We start from the raw sequence: 21,794 nt of genomic DNA, 5'->3' as shown, positions 1-21,794 counted from the left end.
ACCGAAAGCGAATTTTTCCTTGAGAAACAACCTTTGATACGATAACAATGGCTCGAAATAAGAAAGAGGACAATGTCTTTATTAGTTCGGTTAGCAAAAACAAGTAGTTCCGCTGGTACTAGGCCAAAGTTTGGATTCTGTCGGTGTTTCCGATACAGAGGAAAGCTTTGATCTCCACGCAGATCCACAAGTCGCCATTTCCGAACACGTCATGCAGCACACTTTTTACGTCTCGGCTTTGGCTTGCTTTGCGCTGAATTTGAGTCAGTTTCTGTGCAGTATCTCCTCGACAAGCAAGTTGAGCATTTGCTACGCAAAAAAACAAAAACAGGAGAAAGTATCCAACATCAGTCAGATTATCGGTAATGTTTGCTGGGCCTGCCATTTCCCGAACGAAACTGGATCAGCAACTGTTTGTATCAATCTGCACTTTCGTAAATTCCGTCACTGTCTTGACGAACTGTGTCATTTTCTTCACCGCGATACACAGTTCATTGCGAAGAGCTTCCTCAGTAAATCGTTCAGATTCCACGTACGATTTGTTGTCAAAAAACAACTCAAACGAAAGTTTCAAACTCATCATCCTCCATCTTGCTTGTCGAAGCACCAAAGTACTGTATCGATGTAAAAACAAAAGCAGAAAACTTCGAGGAAACCAACAAATCGACGAGATAACGGAAGGAAATAAGTCTCGTTCTGGCTCAAGTAAGTTACCGTTAAAAATACCGTTATTCTTGCATGCAAATACAAACGAGAATCGGGTCATTGATACACGTTTAGCGCTGGGGCAGTATCCCCATGCTGGTTGACAGAGGGAAAGAAGGGATGGACGCATAAATTCTCTGCTGGCGTGCTAAAGGCTAAGTAGTTTGCAATTCAAATAAACTAAGCTGTTCATTCATAACACAGTTTTGTCCTTGTGTGTCTGTTTCAATAGTGTTTCTGTGGTGTTCAATCTTCAATGTCGTTTTTCTCAGTTCAGCCATTTTGCCTACGGTTACGTCTTGGGTTACGCGATTTCTCTGGCTGTAATTTAGCAAGAGCAATATTTTCTTTTGTAGTTTGTGCAGAATATAACATTCTGGGGGATTACGAAGGGATTTTGCTGAAATTTTATTATAGTCATATCCAGATTATTTCAAAAAATAATTTCGCAAGCGTTACCCTAAAGTTTCACAGTTGTAACAAAGAAGTGTTCCTAACTCCAAATATAAATATAATAAACAAGATCTGCTTCGTAATCCCCTAGAGCATACCCAGAAGGATAAAATAAAACAATAATTAGAAGTGTGACAATCACATCTGATGAAAATCCGTGTATCTCCTGTACTCCACTTTTGTCTGTATTTTGACTGTTTTTGTCCCGTAAAACAAAAACCAGCAACCGAAAATACAAAAAGTGACTATTCTTTGTCATCATTTGTTCATTTCTTTCATAAAATAACATTCAGACACAATAAAACATTCAAAATTAAAAAAAAGGTAGTGCACTGGCCCACCTCCCCTTAATGTTCTAAAGCGTAAAAAAGAGTGCTAGGTTATTGGGTAAAATTTTCAAATAATTTTCAAATATAAAAGTATCTTTAAACAATCTATCATTCAAACAAGTTTCTTTTTCATTTAATTCTGAAAACCACGATTGTATATCACATACCACACATACCTAAAGTGTTGCCAGTAAAACGAAAATGTCACACGCATTCCTTCTTTGCCACTACTAAAGCAAACGTGTGCAAGATTGTATGTTACACGCTTTGATGCCGAAATCAATTATTTTGATTATGCATTTATTTCTGAAAATGTTTACCTTCACATACATTCAGTCACTACCTTAAACACTTATGTTTTCAGTATTCATTTCAAGTGATCACGAACGTAGAAAAATGGGTATCAAAGCGTTGTTACATTTTGTTGTGCATTCTGAATAGTGTGCCAACAGGCCTTGGTCAGTCAATCACGTTTTATCTGTGTACTAAGTGTTTGACGGAAAAAGAATAACACCAACCCCGTTCTCCTGTATATAACTGAAAGCCACATTTTCTTCTTCATTCAATTTCTGTTTTCAAAAGCTTCGTCAACTTTCCACTTACACGACAAGCTCCCTTTACCAAGCTTCAATTAAGAACCCTGAATACGAAAGGTCAAAACAAAACAATAGGTACTACTTTCACTATCGTCGTCTGCAACGAAAACCGAAAATGGCGAAACGCTTTGCTACGTACACAGAGGACGAAATTTCAAAGAAAAGATCGAACCTTACACCTGTGACTAGGAAAAGTTGCATAGACAGTTCCGTGCGGATCTCACCACGTATCAACGTACATCTGATGCTCAGGACCTCCAGATAGGTGACGCTTTGGCGATTGAGGCTTCGTCTTCAGCTCTAACACGCACGCAGGTCTAATCTGCACCAGCGGTGTTGGAAGGTTTTGATTTAGAAACACTCGAATGTTACTTCGACGAGATAAACGAACCAAAAGTCAAAAGTGTGCCCCAAATTCGGAAAAATATTCTTTCAAAACGGCACTGTAAAAACCATCAACATCACTGTGAGAAAATAAACAATACAAACACAACCAGTTCCCTTGTGGAACATTTCGGGTGGACTTTCCCACGACCTGACCTACAAAAATCCTCCGCCGTGTTTGTTCGCGCTTTGCATTCAATCTGTGTTAGTGCGCGTGTGTGTTTGTGTGTTTAGCTTTCGTTGGTATGTGCTTTTTGGTTCAAAATAAGTTTATCTTTTTTCATTGAAAGATTCAGAAACGTTGGTTAATACTTTGTTGAATGCATTCAACCAGAAAAGACACGAATCGCATTGAATCTATCTTCTGCGCGCATGCGTGTGTAGGGTATGTGTAAAAGGGCAATTGTGTTTTTCAGTCTTGTTTTGTATCTGTTATTTCGTCCCCCAAAACTCATTTCTGTCTTTCTATGCCTATGCTGTGAGACATAATCGCTATTACGAGTTAGTCGTGTGACAGAGAGTTTTCTTGCACACTCGACTGCTGCTGTCTCACTTCGGCTACGCCGTCGTGAGACATCTACAGTCTCGTGTGCAAGAAAACTCTCTGTCACACGACTAACTCGTAATAGCGGGTACTGTATGCGGTCTGTCGGGTCAGTCTGCATCTCCCGCCAAAATGTAATTAACATTATCCTTGAACACGTCCTGTGTGCGGTAGGCCAAAATGGACCCAAATAACATGATTACCATTTTCTTACGTGATTAAACACAATGTCTTGACCTTAAGTACCCAAGATAAAAAGAATTCTCTCTTGTGTCGAGACTAATAGATATGGAACGCCAAAAGGCCCACAGTATCGAGACTGAGTCTCGATACTGGGAGTATCGATACTCAAAGTCTCGATACTCCGAGTATCGAGACTCGTTCATTTCATTGGTCTTCCCTCGATACTGCGAGTATCGAGTATGGAAATGAACCAATCCGTGGTATCGAGTATGGTTGCTATGCCGCCCTAGTTCAGTATCGAGTGTCTACAAAACGATTGGTTAAATTCTGATCTCGAGTGTGAACAGCACCCTGGTGCGCCAAAAGGCCCACAGTATCGAGACTGAGTATCGATACTCAAAGTCTCGATACTCAAAGTCTCGATACTCCGAGTATCGATACTCGTTCATTTCATTGGTCTTCCCTCGATACTGCGAGTATCGAGACTTTGAGTATCGATACTCTGTAATTTCATTGGTCGGACTCGAAATTCAAGAGTATCGATACTGCGCATCCCGGAACTGTTGCTATGCCAATCGATCTGCTCAAGAACGTAACAAGACAAGCGATTGGTTCAGTACTTGAACTCCTAAAGGAACTGGTAAATTAAAAAGTATAACCAGAAAACTGGCTTTTTTGTACTGAATCGTGGCGGACTGTGTTGTGCGATAAATGACTGAGAGACTGAAGTGTATTCAGTGTTATAGAATAAATTATGTTTGAGTTTTCGTTGCTGGTAAGTTAAAAAGTTAAACAAAAAAACATGAATACAAACAAACACAGTTCAAGTTATTTTGTGGATGTGTTTTATGCGCCTGACAAATGTCCCATAGATCTACTAAGTCTTGATGCGAGATCACCCCCCAAAAAATCTAATTTAGACTAAAAGTACTTTAGACTGATATCGTACAAGTGAAATGACGCTGTGTTTTTCTTTGAATGACTTTGTATGAGAGTGCATTCGAATCAGTTATTAACCTAAGACACAGATACTTTTAACTGATCGATAGCGGCACGTTCGGCCGGGATGGCAGCGAAGCCTTATCAGTGATTTTTCGATCCTCCAGTTTAAAAAACTCAAACAATTACAGTTTTTGTCTTGCAGAGTGTGAAACTGTTGATTATTTGTGTAAACATCGGTCTATTTGCTGCATTTGCATTATCATTTATGCAAAATCTATACCATTTTCGGCTTTGGTCCCTGTGACAAAGGCTATACATATCGATTGGCATAGCAACAGTTCCGGGATGCGCAGTATCGATACTCTTGAATTTCGAGTCCGACCAATGAAATTACAGAGTATCGATACTCAAAGTCTCGATACTCGCAGTATCGAGGGAAGACCAATGAAATGAACGAGTATCGATACTCGGAGTATCGAGACTTTGAGTATCGAGACTTTGAGTATCGATACTCAGTCTCGATACTGTGGGCCTTTTGGCGCACCAGGGTGCTGTTCACACTCGAGATCAGAATTTAACCAATCGTTTTGTAGACACTCGATACTGAACTAGGGCGGCATAGCAACCATACTCGATACCACGGATTGGTTCATTTCCATACTCGATACTCACAGTATCGAGGGAAGACCAATGAAATGAACGAGTCTCGATACTCCGAGTATCGAGACTTTGAGTATCGATACTCCCAGTATCGATACTCAGTCTTGAAACTGTGGGCCTTTTGGCGTTCCATAAATAGACTCCCATGAAGGCTAATGACGTAATCAATTCACGTGCGGGGCCTCTTCGAGGCTAACGCTGCCCCGCATGGATGATGACAATTACTTCGTTAACAATTGCAGTTTTTGACCTCTTGGAAGAAGATCAATGAAACTTGGTATTATTTCTAATGGATTAATGTCTGATGCATGACTGAAAGCCCTTGGGGCTCCGTGCACATCAAAGTGACAAGCAAAGTAACTTTAACTATCACCTTAGTATATATCAGCATTCCGCATCGATCGGTTCAAGTGCCAGACAATTCTTGTCTTCAAGTTATTGAACTTCTCACTTCCAGGAGCAAGGGACCCACAGGGCTTTTAGTCATGCCGCGTGCATCTATATATTCAAACAAAACACAAAGTTTGACCGTTCTTCATGCAAAGAATCGACAAGAAAAGCAAACGCTTACACGACTCGCCTTCGAACCCCCCCCCCCCCCCCCATTTTACGACCACCTAAGGCCAAAAAGAAAAATATGTCTGTTTCCGGTAACATCGCCGAAAAAAATAGGGTCGGTCGGTCGTTTTTTTAATTTTTTTAATTTTTTTTTAAAAACCTTTTTCTTACGTTTTGTTAACGTCTTTTTACGTGTTTTTGTTTTGTTTTTTTAAACGCTTCCTTATAGTTTACTTACAATTATTTAGCACATGTTTTTGACCTAGATATATTGAAACTAAATAAAGGATACTTGACTTGTGTGTGTGTGTGTGTGTGTGTGTGTGTGTGTGTGTGTGTGTGTGTGTGTGTGTGTGTGTGTGTGTGTGTGTGTGTGTGTGCGAAAAGCGGGAAAAAAACTTTAGGGTCGGCGCTTAAAAATAGAGTCGGTCGGGTTACCGAAAACAGACATATTTTTATTTTTGGCCTAATAGAAGACTTCCTCCCTTCTTACCCAGCCTGATAGAAGACTCGAACTGGCCTTTAAGATCCCCAACCCCCAATAAGACCCTTCGCTTTCGAAGACCCTGTTTTCTCATATTTTCTGTACATAACCTCTGTACGTTTACCCCCATTTTAAGACTTCTTCTTTTAGATTTTACGAACATGACCCCACTGTGACCCAAAAATGTGACGGGGGTCAACCAAACTAGGGTCATGTTGACAAGTTATCAAATCCTTGAGGTGTGCAAAGTTTCACAGCTGTAGCTTCAAAAACGCCTGAAATTACGTCAATGCTAAGTTATTATGAATGGAACATGACCCCCTGTGACCTCAAAACCTGACGCGGGTCAATCAAACTTAGGTCAAGTCGGGAGATTATTAAACCCTAGACGTGTGCAAAGTCTCAAAGCTCTAGCTTGAAAAACATCCGAGATAACCTCGACGTTAAGCCCTTTGTCCTCGGCCATACGGCCGTCCGGCCGTTCACACGGACGGACAATACAATAAACTTTATTAATTTCTAAAAGAGAAATTGCATTGCACGGATGAACACTAAGACACCCTCAATTCTAAGGTGAGTCAAAAACTACAATCAATTTACGAAAACAATAGTTTTCATTGTCTGGAAGTGACTGCGTAACAACCGCTCAGCCTCACGCCTGGTCCCGCACGTGAACTAATTTAGTATATACGTTTAAAGCCTTCATGAATATCTACTGTTCTCGACGTGTGAGAGAATAGACGATTTTCGGAAATACTGTAACTCCGCCGGGTTTGTATGGGTTGACAAAGAGTGACCTTTTATTTTTTTTATTTTTTTTATTTTTTATTCTCTTTTTGTACAGTTTTTTTTCTTTACATGTATATGCTGTACATTACAGGACATCACCTAACCGAAAGGATAGAATCATATAACAGAAAAGCACACTTGGACAATTACAACATACATGGGGTGGGAGGATGGAATGGGGAGGGGGGGGATGTTCAGTGGTTTGGTGGTCGCATTATCAAAAGGTTTTAAGAACGAAAAAACCTAAGGGTTTCATCAAAACGTGCATATACAGGCGCCAATCCTTGTAGAATTTATCTACTGTATTATTCACAACTGCGTTATACTTTTCACAAATAAATCTTTGCTTAAAGTTTCTACTAAATGTCTGAAAATGAGGGGTCTTTTTGTTCATTTTGGAAATATATACATGGTGTTTGGCACAGATTAATAACACATCAAAAGCTTTATCGGTGACTACATTGTTCGCCACTCCAAGAAGAACCAGTTCTTTAGACAGTTTTAAATTGTCGCAATGGGTGCAGTTCGCCTTTAGCCAATTTACAAATTCTATCCAAAAAGTCTGCACTTTATCACACTCCCAAAACATATGTAAAAGGGTTTCTTCATTTCTACCACAAAATGTACACAATGACGTATCCACAATTTTTCGCAAAAATAGAAACCTTTCTGTGGGCAAAATTCTGTACAATAATCGGTACTGGAACCATCTCAGACAAGTGTCTTTTGTTGTTTTAAAAACATGTTGAAAAATAGCTTTCTTATCTAACAAACAGTCTAAAGATTCAGACCATTTTTCGATACATTTTGGGACCGTAGCATGTTCAATCAGTTTTTTGTAAATAAGTTGTGTCTTACCTTTACAAATACATTTCCACACAATGGGCTCTGTCATAATAAAATGTTTATCAAATTCTAAGCCGATTTTTCTCTGATATTTCTTAACAGCCTGGATTACACCTTGATACAATACAAAATCGCCTCGCACATTTGGATATTTGATTTTAAACGCATTATAGGATAAGTATCCATTTTGTCCCAAAATATGACCAATCTGAGCTATTCCATTGTCGATCCAATTTTGAATGTACACTGTCTTTTTATCTCTCCGAATATTAACATTATAATGTAAACATTCTGATACAAAATCGTTAAAGGTTATAGGGGTGTGTGGGAAACACGAGGACGGAAGCACGTGTTTTCGACACTCCCATCGCTAGTGATTGACCCCTTCAATATTTGGCAGAGTTTTTGCACGAAAAGGTCACTCTCCCACAACACATGCAAACCCGAGGGAGTTATCTTCAGAATTCGTCTATTCTTTCTCTCTTAGTTTTTGGCTCACGTAAGTGTAGTCTATGCGATGCTAACTTTGGTCTGTCTGTGCGTGCGTGCGTGCGTATGTATGTATGTCTGTGGTAGAAACTTTAACATTTGACTGAACACCGAAATACTAATTTTATCTGGTTATTATTCAAGCAACAGCATCAAAGTATTGAAGCAATGATCAACATTTCGTCGGCACGTATGTAGTTAAAGTGTGTATCCAAAGAAAACGTGTGGTGGGGTTTTTTGGGGGGGTAAAAACAGGTGACTGGTTTGTGTCGTGTGTGGTATGTAGACCAGGTCAGGGGGCAAGGTTAGGTCAGATCGCGTGAAGGATTGTGGTCTAGATACAGTTATTACCGAGCTGCAGTTCGCCGATTCGGAGAAGACGATTTCACATTGTTCGGTTTCGTAGCTCCAGAAAAATAGATAAAGAAGATACCAAAGGAGATTTCCTACAGCTTAATCTGCACAGCGTGTTTCCAGTGTCTGCGCGAGGAAGCGCTGTCGAAAGCGCAGTGTCGATCTGGCCATCTGGCAGTCGTGTCCCCTTAAGTAGGCTACAGACAGACAGATCTAGATCTAGTGTCTCGCACTCTTGCACCGTGTCACCTAATCCTATGCTTACTGTGTGTGTGTATGTGTGACGGAGTGATTGAGCTTGTGTTACTGTTTGTCGATTTCTTACGTGAGCCTTGAAGGCTTCGCCTCTTGTTTTGTTTGTTTTCCCCCTCTTAGGTATTTTACGTCAAGACGTTGTGTTTGATTACGTAAGAAAATTGTAAAACTTTGTTTGTCGTTCCATTTTGGCATACCGCACACAGCCTTTAGTCCCAGAAAGTGATCGCGGGAAATACTAATTTTATTTAGACGGGAAATTCGCACTGACCAATCGCATAAAATGTCGCTTTGCAGGCAACACTAAAGGTATGTGTTGTCATCTTTGGGATAGTTGTGTACATATTTTGACTGTTTTTATCGTTATCTGCGATAAAAAGACAAATCGTTGCTTCATAACTCAGAAATTTTAATCGCAAAAACTTGAAAGTTCATTGCGATGGGGAGGTTCGGGGAGAGGGAAATAATTTCGAAAACAAGAAACGTGTTTCAATGTACACATCATGGGGATGATGCACGGTTTCCATCCCTTATCCGACATGGTCATTCCGCGTCAGTTTTGTACCGTTTGTTTCGTGTAAAGTAATTTACACATTTCTCAACAATGTTGTGAGCTGCACGGCATTTTTTAAGCTTCACAGGAACCACCAACAACAAAAGTGTGTTTCTTCTTTAAATGTGATAGTTCGCTCTCTTTACAGAAAATGTAATGGGGTAGTGGGAAACAACAAAACAAAATTAAAACAACAAAAACACTCTCAATCGTCACACAAACACTGTTTGGTTTGGGGTTTGTAATTATGTCACCACACACCAGGAACACCTTCAAATTAGTATTGGAAAGTAAATTTTTTCAAAACTTAACTGCGATGTTTGGCTGATTTCGCAAACTTAAATTTCGTGATGGCAGTCTTTACTTGTGTACTACTTTTTCGCCCATGAGAGCGGGAATCGTGGACGCATTTGCTAGGTTATAGATTTGAGTACAGTGGAACCCCCCTTTTAAGACTTCCACAAATCTGAGATTATACGGTCTTAAAAAGGAGGGAGTCTTAAAATGGGGGTAATTTTACAGAGGCTATGAACAGAAAGTCTGAGAAAACAAGGTCTTAAAAAGGAGGGAGTCTTCAATTGGGGGGTCTTAAAAGGGGGGTTCCACTGTATCCGAGTTCCTAAATTCGCTGTCGACTACAAGCGTTATAGATGATTACCAGCATTGGAAAAATAAGCCAACTAGCCATTCTGCATTAAAGTCCCTCTTCTGGCTGTTCGCTTATTTTTCCAATGCTGGTAATCATCTATAACGCTTGTAGTCGATAGCAAACTCCAATCAATAACCCAGCAAATGCTTCCACGATTCCCGCTCTCATGGACACCACACTTATTCTAATAACATTGATTTCATTACTTAGTATAGTTACAGCATTTTCGAATTAGCGTTGCAGGTGGGTCTAAATTAGCGCTTCTGGGGTGATAACGCGAGACAACCCCTGTGATCTTGCCGCGAGGTGGCGCCAGTTACCAGCCGAAAAAAGAAGGGACATAACCTCACCAGAACCGACCATTGTCTGTTTACCGTATACGACATACACACGAACTGTCACCGGAACCGACCATTGTCTGTTTACCGTATACGACATACACACGAACTGTTACCAAACCGATATGTTATTTGGGACCAATGCAAAGTTTTTTTCCTTTCTCGTGTGATCTTGTCGCGAGGTGGCGCCAGTTACCATCCGAAAGAAAGAAGGGGCATAACCTCACAAGAACCGCCCATTACAGTAGACCTAACCAACCTAAGAGAAGGTAACTCTCGCGGGAAATCGGAAGTCCCAAAATCAGGGAGACAAAACAACACGCTTTCACCTTGTGCAGTTAGGCAGTTCGAATGTGTCTTTTGCGTTGTTTTTGGTGTAAAAAACTGACCTACGATTAAAGAGCAGACATCGGCCCCGAGGTGCAACGCAATTTTGAAGAATTCGTAGCCTTTCTTATTGAGTATTTTTTCTGCACAATATAATAAGGATCATCAAGACTTGAAAAATAGAGTGCACCCTGCTGAAAATACGATTTCTTGGTGGTTCGTTCGTTACTCATACGTCCCGATCCCTCACATTAGCACCAGAGTGTGCGAAAGACTCAAAAATGCAGATGAAACACACCAACCTCGCTACTTCGGAGCTATTTTTAGCGTTCTCAGTCACTAACTATTTTTCGATCAAATGCTTACGTAACACCATTAACGTCAAAATATGTTCGAATTTGTGTTTGCAACAATGTTCATCAAATGATGTTACAAACAACAAAACCACTGTAATTGGTAAAATGTCTTAATTCGCTGAATAACAATGGCTTCTTTCATAGTTTTTTTTACGGTAAATCCGGAGAGTCATATCTAGCATCATACAGAATTGTTCATGAACCTAAAAATACACTAAAGTCTTCTGCAAAAACTATGGTCTGTTTCAATGACTGTCAGCAATTTTCAACATTATAAATCGAGATTATTGAGACACATTGAAATACATTTTGTGCACTAAACCGTTTTCCTGATCACGAATCATTGTGTGAAACTTTCTGTACAACTTTCTTTCGTGGAGTGTACGTCTTTTTCTAGAAAAAGGCGTGTCCCCTGTTTTAAAGGCAGAGTAAGCCTCCCGTAAACCATCACAGATACGGTCAGGCTTTTACACACAGTACAAACACCATTTCATTTAAACACTCACCAATTGAGAACATCCTAGGTGCCCTCCGTAAAGAGCGAACAATTTTCAAAGAATTTATTTTTGCGTGGTTTATCTTACCCCTGAGCCATCGTGAACCCGTGTGATCCAGTTTTCCCTTTTCACAATGCAGTCGTCATAGTTAGTCATTTGAATGCGACTGGACGTGAGCTTATCTACAATAGCACGTTTTTTTTATGCACGAAACAACGGCTGTGGTTCACAAGAACTCTAGCGATGGCTTTTGACTGTTGAGAGGAACGGCGATTTGCACTGATAAACCGGCCGTCGTCTGCTACGACCCTTGCGTGACCCTGCTTCCGGGCTTTTCTTTTTTTAAACTTTCACAACTTCGAATTGTTCTGATCTTGTCTTGATGAAAAACGAATTCTTTTATGATTAAAGAATGTTTGTGTAACAAGCTGTCAATTTATTATTTAGATTTTAAAAGTTAGGTCTAGCGCAAAAACGAGGCGCCGTTGTTGTTAACGGAACAAGTCTACGAAAATAAATTCTTTGAAAATGTCTCACGCTCGACAGAAAGCAGCCAGGATGTTCCCGTTCGGTGAGCGTTCAAATGGAAGTATGCTTGTGCTGTATTTAGACGCTCGGGGAGCTCTGTGATGGTTTACGGGAGGCTTACTGTGCCTTTAAGCGAACACTGTAATCGTGTTGCGCTACCTCTGTTAAAAAATAAAAAAAATGCACAGCGGCCACAATTCCTCTTTGTCTGAATGAATGTCAACTTCAAAAAAATTGTTTTAGACTGCAGATTAAAAAAAAAATCAATGCATGAAGAATTTGAAAAAGCAGTTGGTTATACCTAATTACAGCAAAGCAGAAAATCCTCAAAACTGAAGTCTTCTCTAATATTTCAGATGTTCAAAATTAATATAAATAACACTTGTATAGATCAACTTACAATTGTCAGAAGTGGAAGAAGGCAGTTTAATTTGACAAAAAGGAAAGGACCACAACCGATCCTGTGACCAATCATATACTCCATATCGGCCAGCCATTTTTTGTATCCTGAAACACACGTCATTGGACCATTAATGGGGTTTTTTTTGGCAACCGTTTAATGAACCAAAAAAAGAGATGGTTCTACCAAAAGAATAGATGCTTTCACCAAAAGAAAAGATGGCTTGAGTGACAAAGAATTAAAGTAACACAAAAAAATTTGATCCGCCAAAAGAATTGCTGTCTGAACAAAAAATAAAATAAACTGGCAAAAGCAAATATACTCAGGCAAAAGAAAATATAATCAGGCAAAAGATTGACTACTTCAGGCAAAAGAAAATATAGTTTCAACAAAAGAAATGGATAGTCATTCTCCAACACAGTGAAACACTTTGAGAGAGAGGCTGGAAATGTCAAGATTTCTCGGAGTTGTTGAGAATGACATTGTAAAGAACTGGTCTATGGAACGAGCACCAAATGTAACCGCAGAGCACACCGAGATTGCTGAAGCACCACATCGCACACTGAAAATGTGGACAACAGCGTTTCAGTGGGCAACGTCACCAGCTGAGTCGCTGAAGACTGGGAACACGATCTTTGTGGGATCTTCAACCCTGGAAAAGGCGCTCAAGACTGCCATCCGAGAGACCGAAGGAAAGGTTGAATGATCGCACCGTCCTGGGCTGACTTCGAGGAGTATGCCACATGTCGGAGGTCGGTGTGGAAGATTACGATCGACGAAAACAATCAGTTTTTCTGCAACTGTCCGGAGTTCCTCAAGTGCTACGTGTGTCACCATTCCATGGGCATGGAGATTCGTCTGGAGGTGACCAACCCCCCTGCCCAGGCCAAGACCATCCCAATCGGCCAGAAGCGAAAGCGCGGTCGCCCAAAGCTGTCGAGACCAGCGCTTATCAGGCAGTGAACACACTGATCTTGACTGCTCTGTACACTGATTTTATCTTTTTCATTTAACTTTCTTTGGACGTACATATATGATATGGAGTGACACTATTTTGTCTCTGAAAGTACACTAAACTTTATATTTTTTGCTGACAGTAGCTATTTTGTTGTTGAAATAATTCGTTTTTTGTTGAGAATTCTTTTGCAAGTCTTATTTCTTTTTTTGGTAGAATCAATCGTTTTTTTGCTAGAAGCATCTATTTTGTGGTTTGGAAACATCCGATTTTTTGTTGGAATATCTTTTGCTAACTAAGCAATTCTTTTGGTGAAAGCATCTATTCTTTTGGTGATTTAATTTATTGCCGTTTTTTTTAAGGGCAGGAGCTACCATAAAATACACCGTTTTTCTCTTCTTTGTATGTAGAATGATAGTATATGGTCCAAAAACAATTTGCTTTTAGATTGACTTTAGTCAAAATTATTAAATGAAAAATAAGCAAAGCGTTGAATCGAAACATGTTAGTTCACGGATGACAAGATAAATTTAAAACCATTTATCAGAATGATTTTAACTTTTGATAGACATTTTGTTCGAAGGGCTAAACTCTACACACGCACAAAAATTAAAGTGATACATGTCGACTTTGTGGGTACAAAATGTATGAAAACTGGATGTTTTTTTACTTCTTTAATACATTTTCCCCTAGAGCTTAGCCCTTCACACAAAACGTCTATCAGCATGTCTTAAACATTTCTGCAAAAGTTCAAATAATTCTAATGAATAGTTTTGAAATTATCTTGTCATCAAATTTGCAGTCTCTCGTTTAAAAACATCTCAACGTTCATTTTTCGACCATAAACAACGGGACGGACGGCGGGCCTAACCTTGTTCATTCTTAAGATTCTCCTGATTACTCAGGTGAGTAAAAAATACTGACCGTAGATCCACATCAAAGTGACGACCTCCAGTGTGACGATCAACGGGAGGGAGATGTTAGTGTAGTGGTTAAGCAAATCTCTGAACCCGTGGCCCCCCTGCAAGCATCACACTCATGTAAAGCAATTACACACACACACACACACACACACACACACACACACACACACACACACACACACACACACACACAACGAATGTTTTTCACTTTAAAGTGTGTCTAAACCCTCCAAATACAGATTTGAGTGTGTGTAAAGGGGTTCCAGTTATGCCATCTTTATGCACTCTAACCGCTCACCGCTCAGCCTTTCGCAAACTGACATACGTGCTAAATTTGCTGATCCGGACTTTGCCGAGAAAACCCGAGAACTCCCGAAGCTTTAGCCAAGTGCCTGTGACGTAGCACTGGGAGCAGAGTATAATGGCCGACAGCCGTGGTTGAACCACAATCGTGTTGTACCATATATGTTCGAACCTCATGCACGAGAAAATGAAAGGAAGGTGGAGGAAAATCATCTTGCCGACAACAGCATCCTCCATCAACCTCCGACTCGGACGATAACCGAGTTCGGATTCGAACGAGGGAGCTGTGAACTGGTCTGTAAACTAAATGCATCGTCGGCAAAATGGTGTCCGCTCGGTGGTCTTTTGGTTGTCAATCCAAGCGTTCCTTCTGTGAGAGACTTTAGGGAACCCGTGAGTAAGCTTACTTATTTCCGGCTCGTTTGCTAAGATAGTATTGCAACCGTAAACGACGCAGTAACTAAGCTTATCTACTCATGCTGACTCGTGTTTGGAGAAAGTTAGATCCATGGAGAGGGCTCTGCTGTTTCCGCTCCCACTCCCAGATCTACGTCATCAGCCGAAGTTTCTATTTTTAGCATCATCGTCATCTTGTTTCAACTGAATGCTGGCAGGTGCGAGCTTTTACGGGCTCTTCCCACACGCTGCGTCTGCTCCTCGCGTCTTCGGGCCTTTTGAGCGGTGGGGATGGAATACATTTGAGTGTATGCTTGCATTGGTTATAAGGGTTTTGGTTTGAAAAATGGGGGTTAGATACATTTAAAACCTCACTACGCCTCAAATGAGGTTTACAGAACGATGGCGAATGTTAATTCATATCATTCTTGAGACATTTCTGTTATCATTTGCTAACAGTCAGCATATTAGAACTCCCGGCTTTATTACTGGCTAATTTTGACCAAAATAATTATCGAAGCGTTCCGAAAAAATAGACAGCCTAGTGATTTGATTGATCCGATGCTGTGACCTCACACCTGCAATCACTCCTAACGTCATGAATATTAACAGCTGAATATTTTGTCACACAACAATCACGCCCTGGATCGTGGAACGCCTAGTTGTGTCCACCGCAGGCGCTACACACTTTTATGTCCCCCGCAAGACCAACCACGAGGTAGGTGTCCCCAAATAAATGCCTTAAAATAGTAGATAACCATGACTTTCTTGTATTGAAGTTTATATCATACTGACCAGTACTTATTTTTGCATTGGATCAGCCAGTTTTCTTACCATTTATACTCTCGTGTACTAAATAAGAGAAGAAATTTCACCAAGACAGGTCAGAAATATTGTCCCCCACGTTAAAAATGATAAAATAACACAAAGCACGATCAACAGAAGGGCTTGAATCTTCATGCTTGTCAAAGTCTAACTACTTGTGGATACTGATTTCCATTTTTATATTTAGTCAAGTTTTGACTAAATATTTTAACATCGAGGGGGAATCGAAACGAGGGTCGTGGTGTATGTGCGTGTGTGTGTCTGTGTGTGTGTCTGTGTGTGTGTGTGTGTGTGTGTGTGTGTGTAGAGCGATTCAGACTAAACTACTAGACCGATCTTTATGAAATTTGACATGAGAGGGGTATGAAATCCCCGAATGTTTTTTTCCTTTTTTTGATAAATGTCTTTGATGACGTCATATCCGGCTTTTCGTGAAAGTTGAGGCGGCACTGTCACGCTCTCATTTTTCAACCAAATTGGTTGAAATTTTGGTCAAGTTGGCTTCGACGAAGCCCGGACTTCGGTATTGCATTTCAGCGTGGTAGCTTAAAAATTAATTAATGACCTTTGGTCATTAAAAATCTGAAAATTGTAAAAAGAAATAAAAATTTATAAAACGATCCAAATGTACGTTTATCTTATTCTCCATCATTTTCTGATTCCAAAAACATATAAATATGTTATATTTAGATTAAAAACAAGCTCTGAAAATTAAAAATATAAAAATTATTATCAAAATTAAATTGTCCAAATCAATTTAAAAACACTTTCATCTTATTCCTTGTCGGTTCCTGATTCCACAAACATATAGATATGATATGTGTGGATTAAAAACACGCTCAGAAAGTTAAAACAAAGAGAGGTACAGAAAAGCGTGCTATCCTTCTTAGCGCAACTACTACCCCGCTCTTCTTGTCAATTTCACTGCCTTTGCCATGAGCGGTGGACTGACGATGCTACGAGTATACGGTCTTGCTGAAAAATGGATCGTGTCTCCCGATGATATTCATCCGCTGGGTCTTGACTGAAATACAAGCCATATAAAAAAAACCACTCGTGTTGTAACCTATACTTATAGCCTAGGCAATTCTGCTTCGGAATATATATAATAGATAATGTGATCTGCCATAACATACCTTCACAGGGCAATTCTTTTGCAATATTTCAACTCTGCTTCCGGTTCCGCGTGCGGGGGAGATAAAAGTGTGTAGCACCTGCGGTGGACACAACTAGGCGTTCCACGATCCAGGGCGTGACAATATCACGTTAGGTTTAAATTAGCATGCATTTCTTCGCTTTGTCACGCCCAAGAGAAAGGGGCAGATTCAGAATCAACATCAAATAGTAAGGAAATGACGTTAAACTACATTCGACGTAAATTGAGTGAGGCCATTTCACTTGATTCTTCTGAAGTACCCTGCAATGTTCAATCCAGCTGAGCACAGCATAATATTCTGAGAAGGTGGATGGTGCCTTGCCACTTTGTGAACCCACTCCCATCGCCAAAATTAGATTAGGGTAAAGTGTATTCTTGAAAAAATGTGAAACAAAACCCACGCAACTTAAAAGAAGTCACTCTCATACTTTCAATTTAAAATTTGTGCGTGTCTTCGTTTTTGTCGGGTGATAAACAAAAAGGGTTCCTGCCTGACTGGGTGGCCGAGTAGTAACGCACTTGCGCTCGGAAGCGAGTTAGAGGTTGCGAGTTTGACCCTGGGTCAGGGCGTTAGCAATTTTCTCCCCCCTTTCCTAACCTAGGTGGTGGGTTCAAGTGCTAGTCTTTCGGATGAGACGAAAAACCGAGGTCCCTTCGTGTACACTACATTGGGGTGTGCACGTTCAAGATCCCACGATTGACAAAAGGGTCTTTCCTTGCAAAATTGTATAGGCATAGATAAAAATGTCCACCAAAATACCCGTGTGACTTGGAATAATAGGCCGTGAAAAGTAGGATATGCGCCGAAATGGCTGGGATATGCTGGCCGATGTGAATGCGTGATGTATTACGTAAAAAAAGTCCATCTCACATGGCATAAATAAATCCCTGCGCCTTGAATATGTGCGCGATATAAATTGCATAAAAAAAATCTAAAAAAATCCCTGCGCTTAGAACTGTACCCACGGAATACGCGCGATATAAGCCTCATATTGATTGATTGATTGATTGATTATGAGTTATTTCTAATAATGCTTACTGTTAGCAAATGATAACAGAAATGAATATTAACATGAGCCGGTAGGCGAATGTTGATATACTTTACGAGACACCTCTGTTGTCATTTGCTAACAATCAGCATTTCAAAAATAACAGTTTATTACCGGTTTATTTCGACCAAAACAAAACTCGATGCAATTGTCAAGTGTGCTGAGCACAATTACATGGCATTCTCAGAATATAGATGGTGACTGTATATATATACCCACACCAACCGACACACGTGGCTTTTCGGTATTTTAACAGGGTAGAGGGTTTATTGTTAACGATAAAAAGTGTCATTCCTTAGAATCAGCTACCTTGATATTTTTCACTCAAACTGTCAGATTGTCTTTCTAAATTTTTAGAGTAATGAATCAAAAGGGTCCCGGCCTGACCGTCATAACATCAAGATGGTCACCTAGAATCAGAACTGATTGGTCAAATAGTCATGATATATGCGCTTAAAAGGTAATAACCCGTTTTGTAGGTCACCTAAAGTCAGTCCTGGATGATCAAAGTAGTCACATGATGCAACAAAATGGTAAACCATTTTGCAGGTCACCTAAAATCAGTCCTGGTTGACCAAAGTAGCAATATTCACCGCCAAGAAGACTGGTACTCTCGAGACGATTTGAAAATATCACAAAAACAAGAAAAGCAAATGCTTTACACGACTCTCCGTCGTCATGTCCATTAGGGTTTTGTAGGTCTTAAAACGAGGATTCCTAGAAGTGTGCATAGTATCAAAGCTCTAGCTTGAAAACCATCCGAGATAACCTCAATGTTAAGTTTTTATGAAACAAACGAAGGCTGTAACCCCTAAATTTGACGAGGGTAAACCAAATTGATGTCACTTCGTGAAATCATCAAACTCTAACAGTGTGCAAAGTTTCAGATGTCTAGCTTTAAAATCTTCCGAGATAACCTCAACGTTAAGCTTTTTGTCCACGGACAGACGGACGAACGGACGGACGGACGGACGGACGGACGGGCGGACGGACGGCCATACAACCGGACACATATGAATCCTAATACTCACCAATTACTCAGGTGAGTCAATAAAGCTTAACATTTCGCACTAAAAAAGAACGGTTCAGCCAAAAACGTAGCCAGGAATCATGGGCAACAAAGCATCGACATAAAATAAAACGGAACAATACATGGATCTGCAGATGATTATACTCACTTCACAGATGAGCAGAATGTCGATGAGACAAAAGAGGATGCAGCAGAAGATTCTAGTTTTGGCAGAGTGACGTTTTATGTATGAGAAATCATCCTGTAGGTACGCCATCAATGTCTCCAGAATGGCAAACTTCGCCATGACAGAAAACAACGCAACAACTCAGATTAGAAGCACATTCATGAATGCAGAGAAGTTCAAGGCAAGGAGGTTTTAACATTGTTACTTGATATAGAAATTACACAATGTTCTATTTAATATATTGACAGCTTGTTACTCAAACATTCTTAAATTATAAAATAATTCTTTTTTCATCAAGACAAGAGCGGAGCAATTCGAAGTTTTGAAAGTTTGAAAAAAGGGAGCCCAGAAGCAGGTCTCGCAAGGTCGTTTTTCCCAAGCAGACGAATTTTCTGCATAGCGCTTGCTTTGAAGCCAACCGCCGCAAATAAGTTCGTGTGACTCGCAGTCGTTTGTTGCATTTTAGATTCAGAGGTACACAATAACGTGCTATTGCAGATACAGCGAGTCGCATTGAAATCACAAACTGACGACGAAATTGTGAAAAAAAGGAAAGTGTGTGACACGGGTTCACGATGGCTTAGGGGTAAAATAAACCACGAAATCTGGTGTGTGGTTTACGCAAGCTAAATAGCCATTCAAACGAACTGTGTCATTCAATGCTGTTAAATGCTATTGCAAGTGTGTTCCATAAGGCAAAAACAAAAAAAATAGTCTGTTTACGGTATCCCGACCGACCCTATTTTTTCGCGCGACCCTAGACTTTATTTTGGCATTTGGGGGGAAAAACAAGAAAAAAAAGTCTTCTTTTTTTTGGCAAAATAACTTAATTAAATATATGGGTTTTTTGAAAAAAAATAAAAAATCCCGACCTACCGACCCTATTTTGTTGGCCTATGTTACCGTAAACAGACTATTATTTTTGTTGGCCTAAGGTTAGAACTGCTTTTTTCGTGAGAAGATTTAAATCGTTCTGTAATGCCTGTCTTACACTGTGCCGAATATTCTTGCGAATATGAACATGTATTCGGCACAAAAAAGACGAATGGACAGGAAAAAATATTGAAAATTCGAAGCCTTACCGATCATTGCGAATGCATACAAATCCATATACGAATGCATTGCGGACGTATTACGAACGTTGCGAGTGGCCTTGCGAGTATTTGCAAATATTTTACGAATAAAGCGATTATGCAATTCGCATTGTGTGTAATACTGCTCTTACACTGTGCCGAATTTCCCTTGCGAATAGAATTCGCCAATAATTCGTAATGATCGGGACATGGTCGCAAGACATTCATAAATGTTCTTAACTATTCGCCCCCATTCGTCTCTTGTTGCGAATATTTGCAACATTCTCCTAATATTCGCAAGGAAGGCATATTCGTAAGCCTTTCGTAATCATCGTAAAGGTATTCGTAGCGCTCGCAAGGAATTCGCAATGATCGGTACACATTCGCAAGCACTCGCAACCATTCGTAAGACATTCGCAAGAAATGTGTATAGAAAAGGTTATATTAGGCCCAAAAAAAGAGACGAATGGACAGGAACATCAAAACTTGACTAAATGTAATGAGTTACACTAGAACAGTCTGTAATTTCTTAAGCACACTCTTAATGCGCCTAGGCGTGTGTGTTGTTATCCTTTTGGAATCAACACAACGTCTATTTACATCCCGTACAGGGCCTCAGGAAGCCTGTTTACAATGTGAGTTTTACATGCATTCGCTCTTGAAAATAGTCCGATCATTGTCAAAGTCTCATGTTCTGTTGTAATCTGTGCACGCACCACATATTGTGTAAACACTGCAACAATCTGGAGAAACAGAACATCAGCCAAACATGACGTATTTTGAAAAAAATAATGCAATTCAGGCCTGAAAGTGGTGAGTATTTTACTCGCCATGGCGAGTAGAAACCTGTAAATGGCGAGTAGAAATGTTAATCGGCGAGTAAAGTTGCTGAAACAAATGCTTGAAATGATTGGTTTGGCGAGTACAATTTGCTCTCTGGCTAACAAATTAGGAGAAGTACTAGCCAAAGGCAAGTGCCCCATTTTAGTGGATAAAAATTGTGGATAAATAAGGGTGCACGAAATACATCATAGCTGGCTCTACTTTTTGTCGTCCTTGACATTCCAAAAGCAAATGTACCTGTAAGACCGGATGTGCAAGGGGTCACCACGCGTTTGAGAACATGCGCGAGAGTCGTTCAGTGCTATTGCTTAGTTTTGGTCTCGTCTTGCCGAGACTATCATCACAGCGTCATAGATTTCATGAAGTCTGTCAGTCTGTCATGAAGTGGATTGTAGTGTGAATCAAGGATTTACTTTTCTGTAAACGTGTTCTGCCCTATCTTATTACACTGACTTCAGTCTTCACACCAAAACACTCCAAACACAGAATTTTGGGAGGATGCAGACTTATTATTTCCTCACCAAAATATAACACAATTCTGACTTCAAATACATCAATACGAACCAAACTCTCGAGCACACAGGTCACACAAACAGATAGCATTCACTCAATGCATGTAAATACATAGTATAAAGATACTTTCTCAAAGATAGATTAACGCACAAGATAAGGTGCTGACAGACACTCACGAGTTCGTATCACGGCTCACTGCATGTCGTCATTTACACATCCTTGTGTCGTTGAATCCCGTAGATGATGAATTCTCAGAAACTCTCCTTATAGGTGCCAACACACACCTTTCACGTTTCTCCCCGAGAAACACTTCCGCCATTAGCGAAAATAACCGTCGTCTCTA

General features: G+C 40.1%; 1 protein-coding gene across 2 annotated transcripts in view; it reads right to left on the bottom strand.

Moving 5' to 3' along the window:
* LOC138978436 (sodium-dependent nutrient amino acid transporter 1-like) overlaps positions 1-21,794 on the bottom strand; it is a 63,406-nt gene that overhangs the window by 5,235 nt on the left and 36,377 nt on the right. For both annotated transcript variants that reach the window (XM_070351176.1, XM_070351177.1), the window contains exons 11-13: positions 19,005-19,133; positions 14,099-14,195; positions 12,220-12,326 (exon numbers count right to left, since the gene is read on the bottom strand). In XM_070351176.1, the coding sequence (XP_070207277.1) occupies positions 12,220-12,326; positions 14,099-14,195; positions 19,005-19,133 (333 nt within the window). The remainder of the gene's footprint in view (positions 1-12,219; positions 12,327-14,098; positions 14,196-19,004; positions 19,134-21,794) is intronic.

Source organism: Littorina saxatilis, linkage group LG10 (genome assembly GCF_037325665.1).
Source record: "Littorina saxatilis isolate snail1 linkage group LG10, US_GU_Lsax_2.0, whole genome shotgun sequence".
NCBI lineage: Eukaryota > Metazoa > Mollusca > Gastropoda > Littorinimorpha > Littorinidae > Littorina > Littorina saxatilis.
This window is presented reverse-complemented; position numbering and strand designations above follow the sequence as displayed.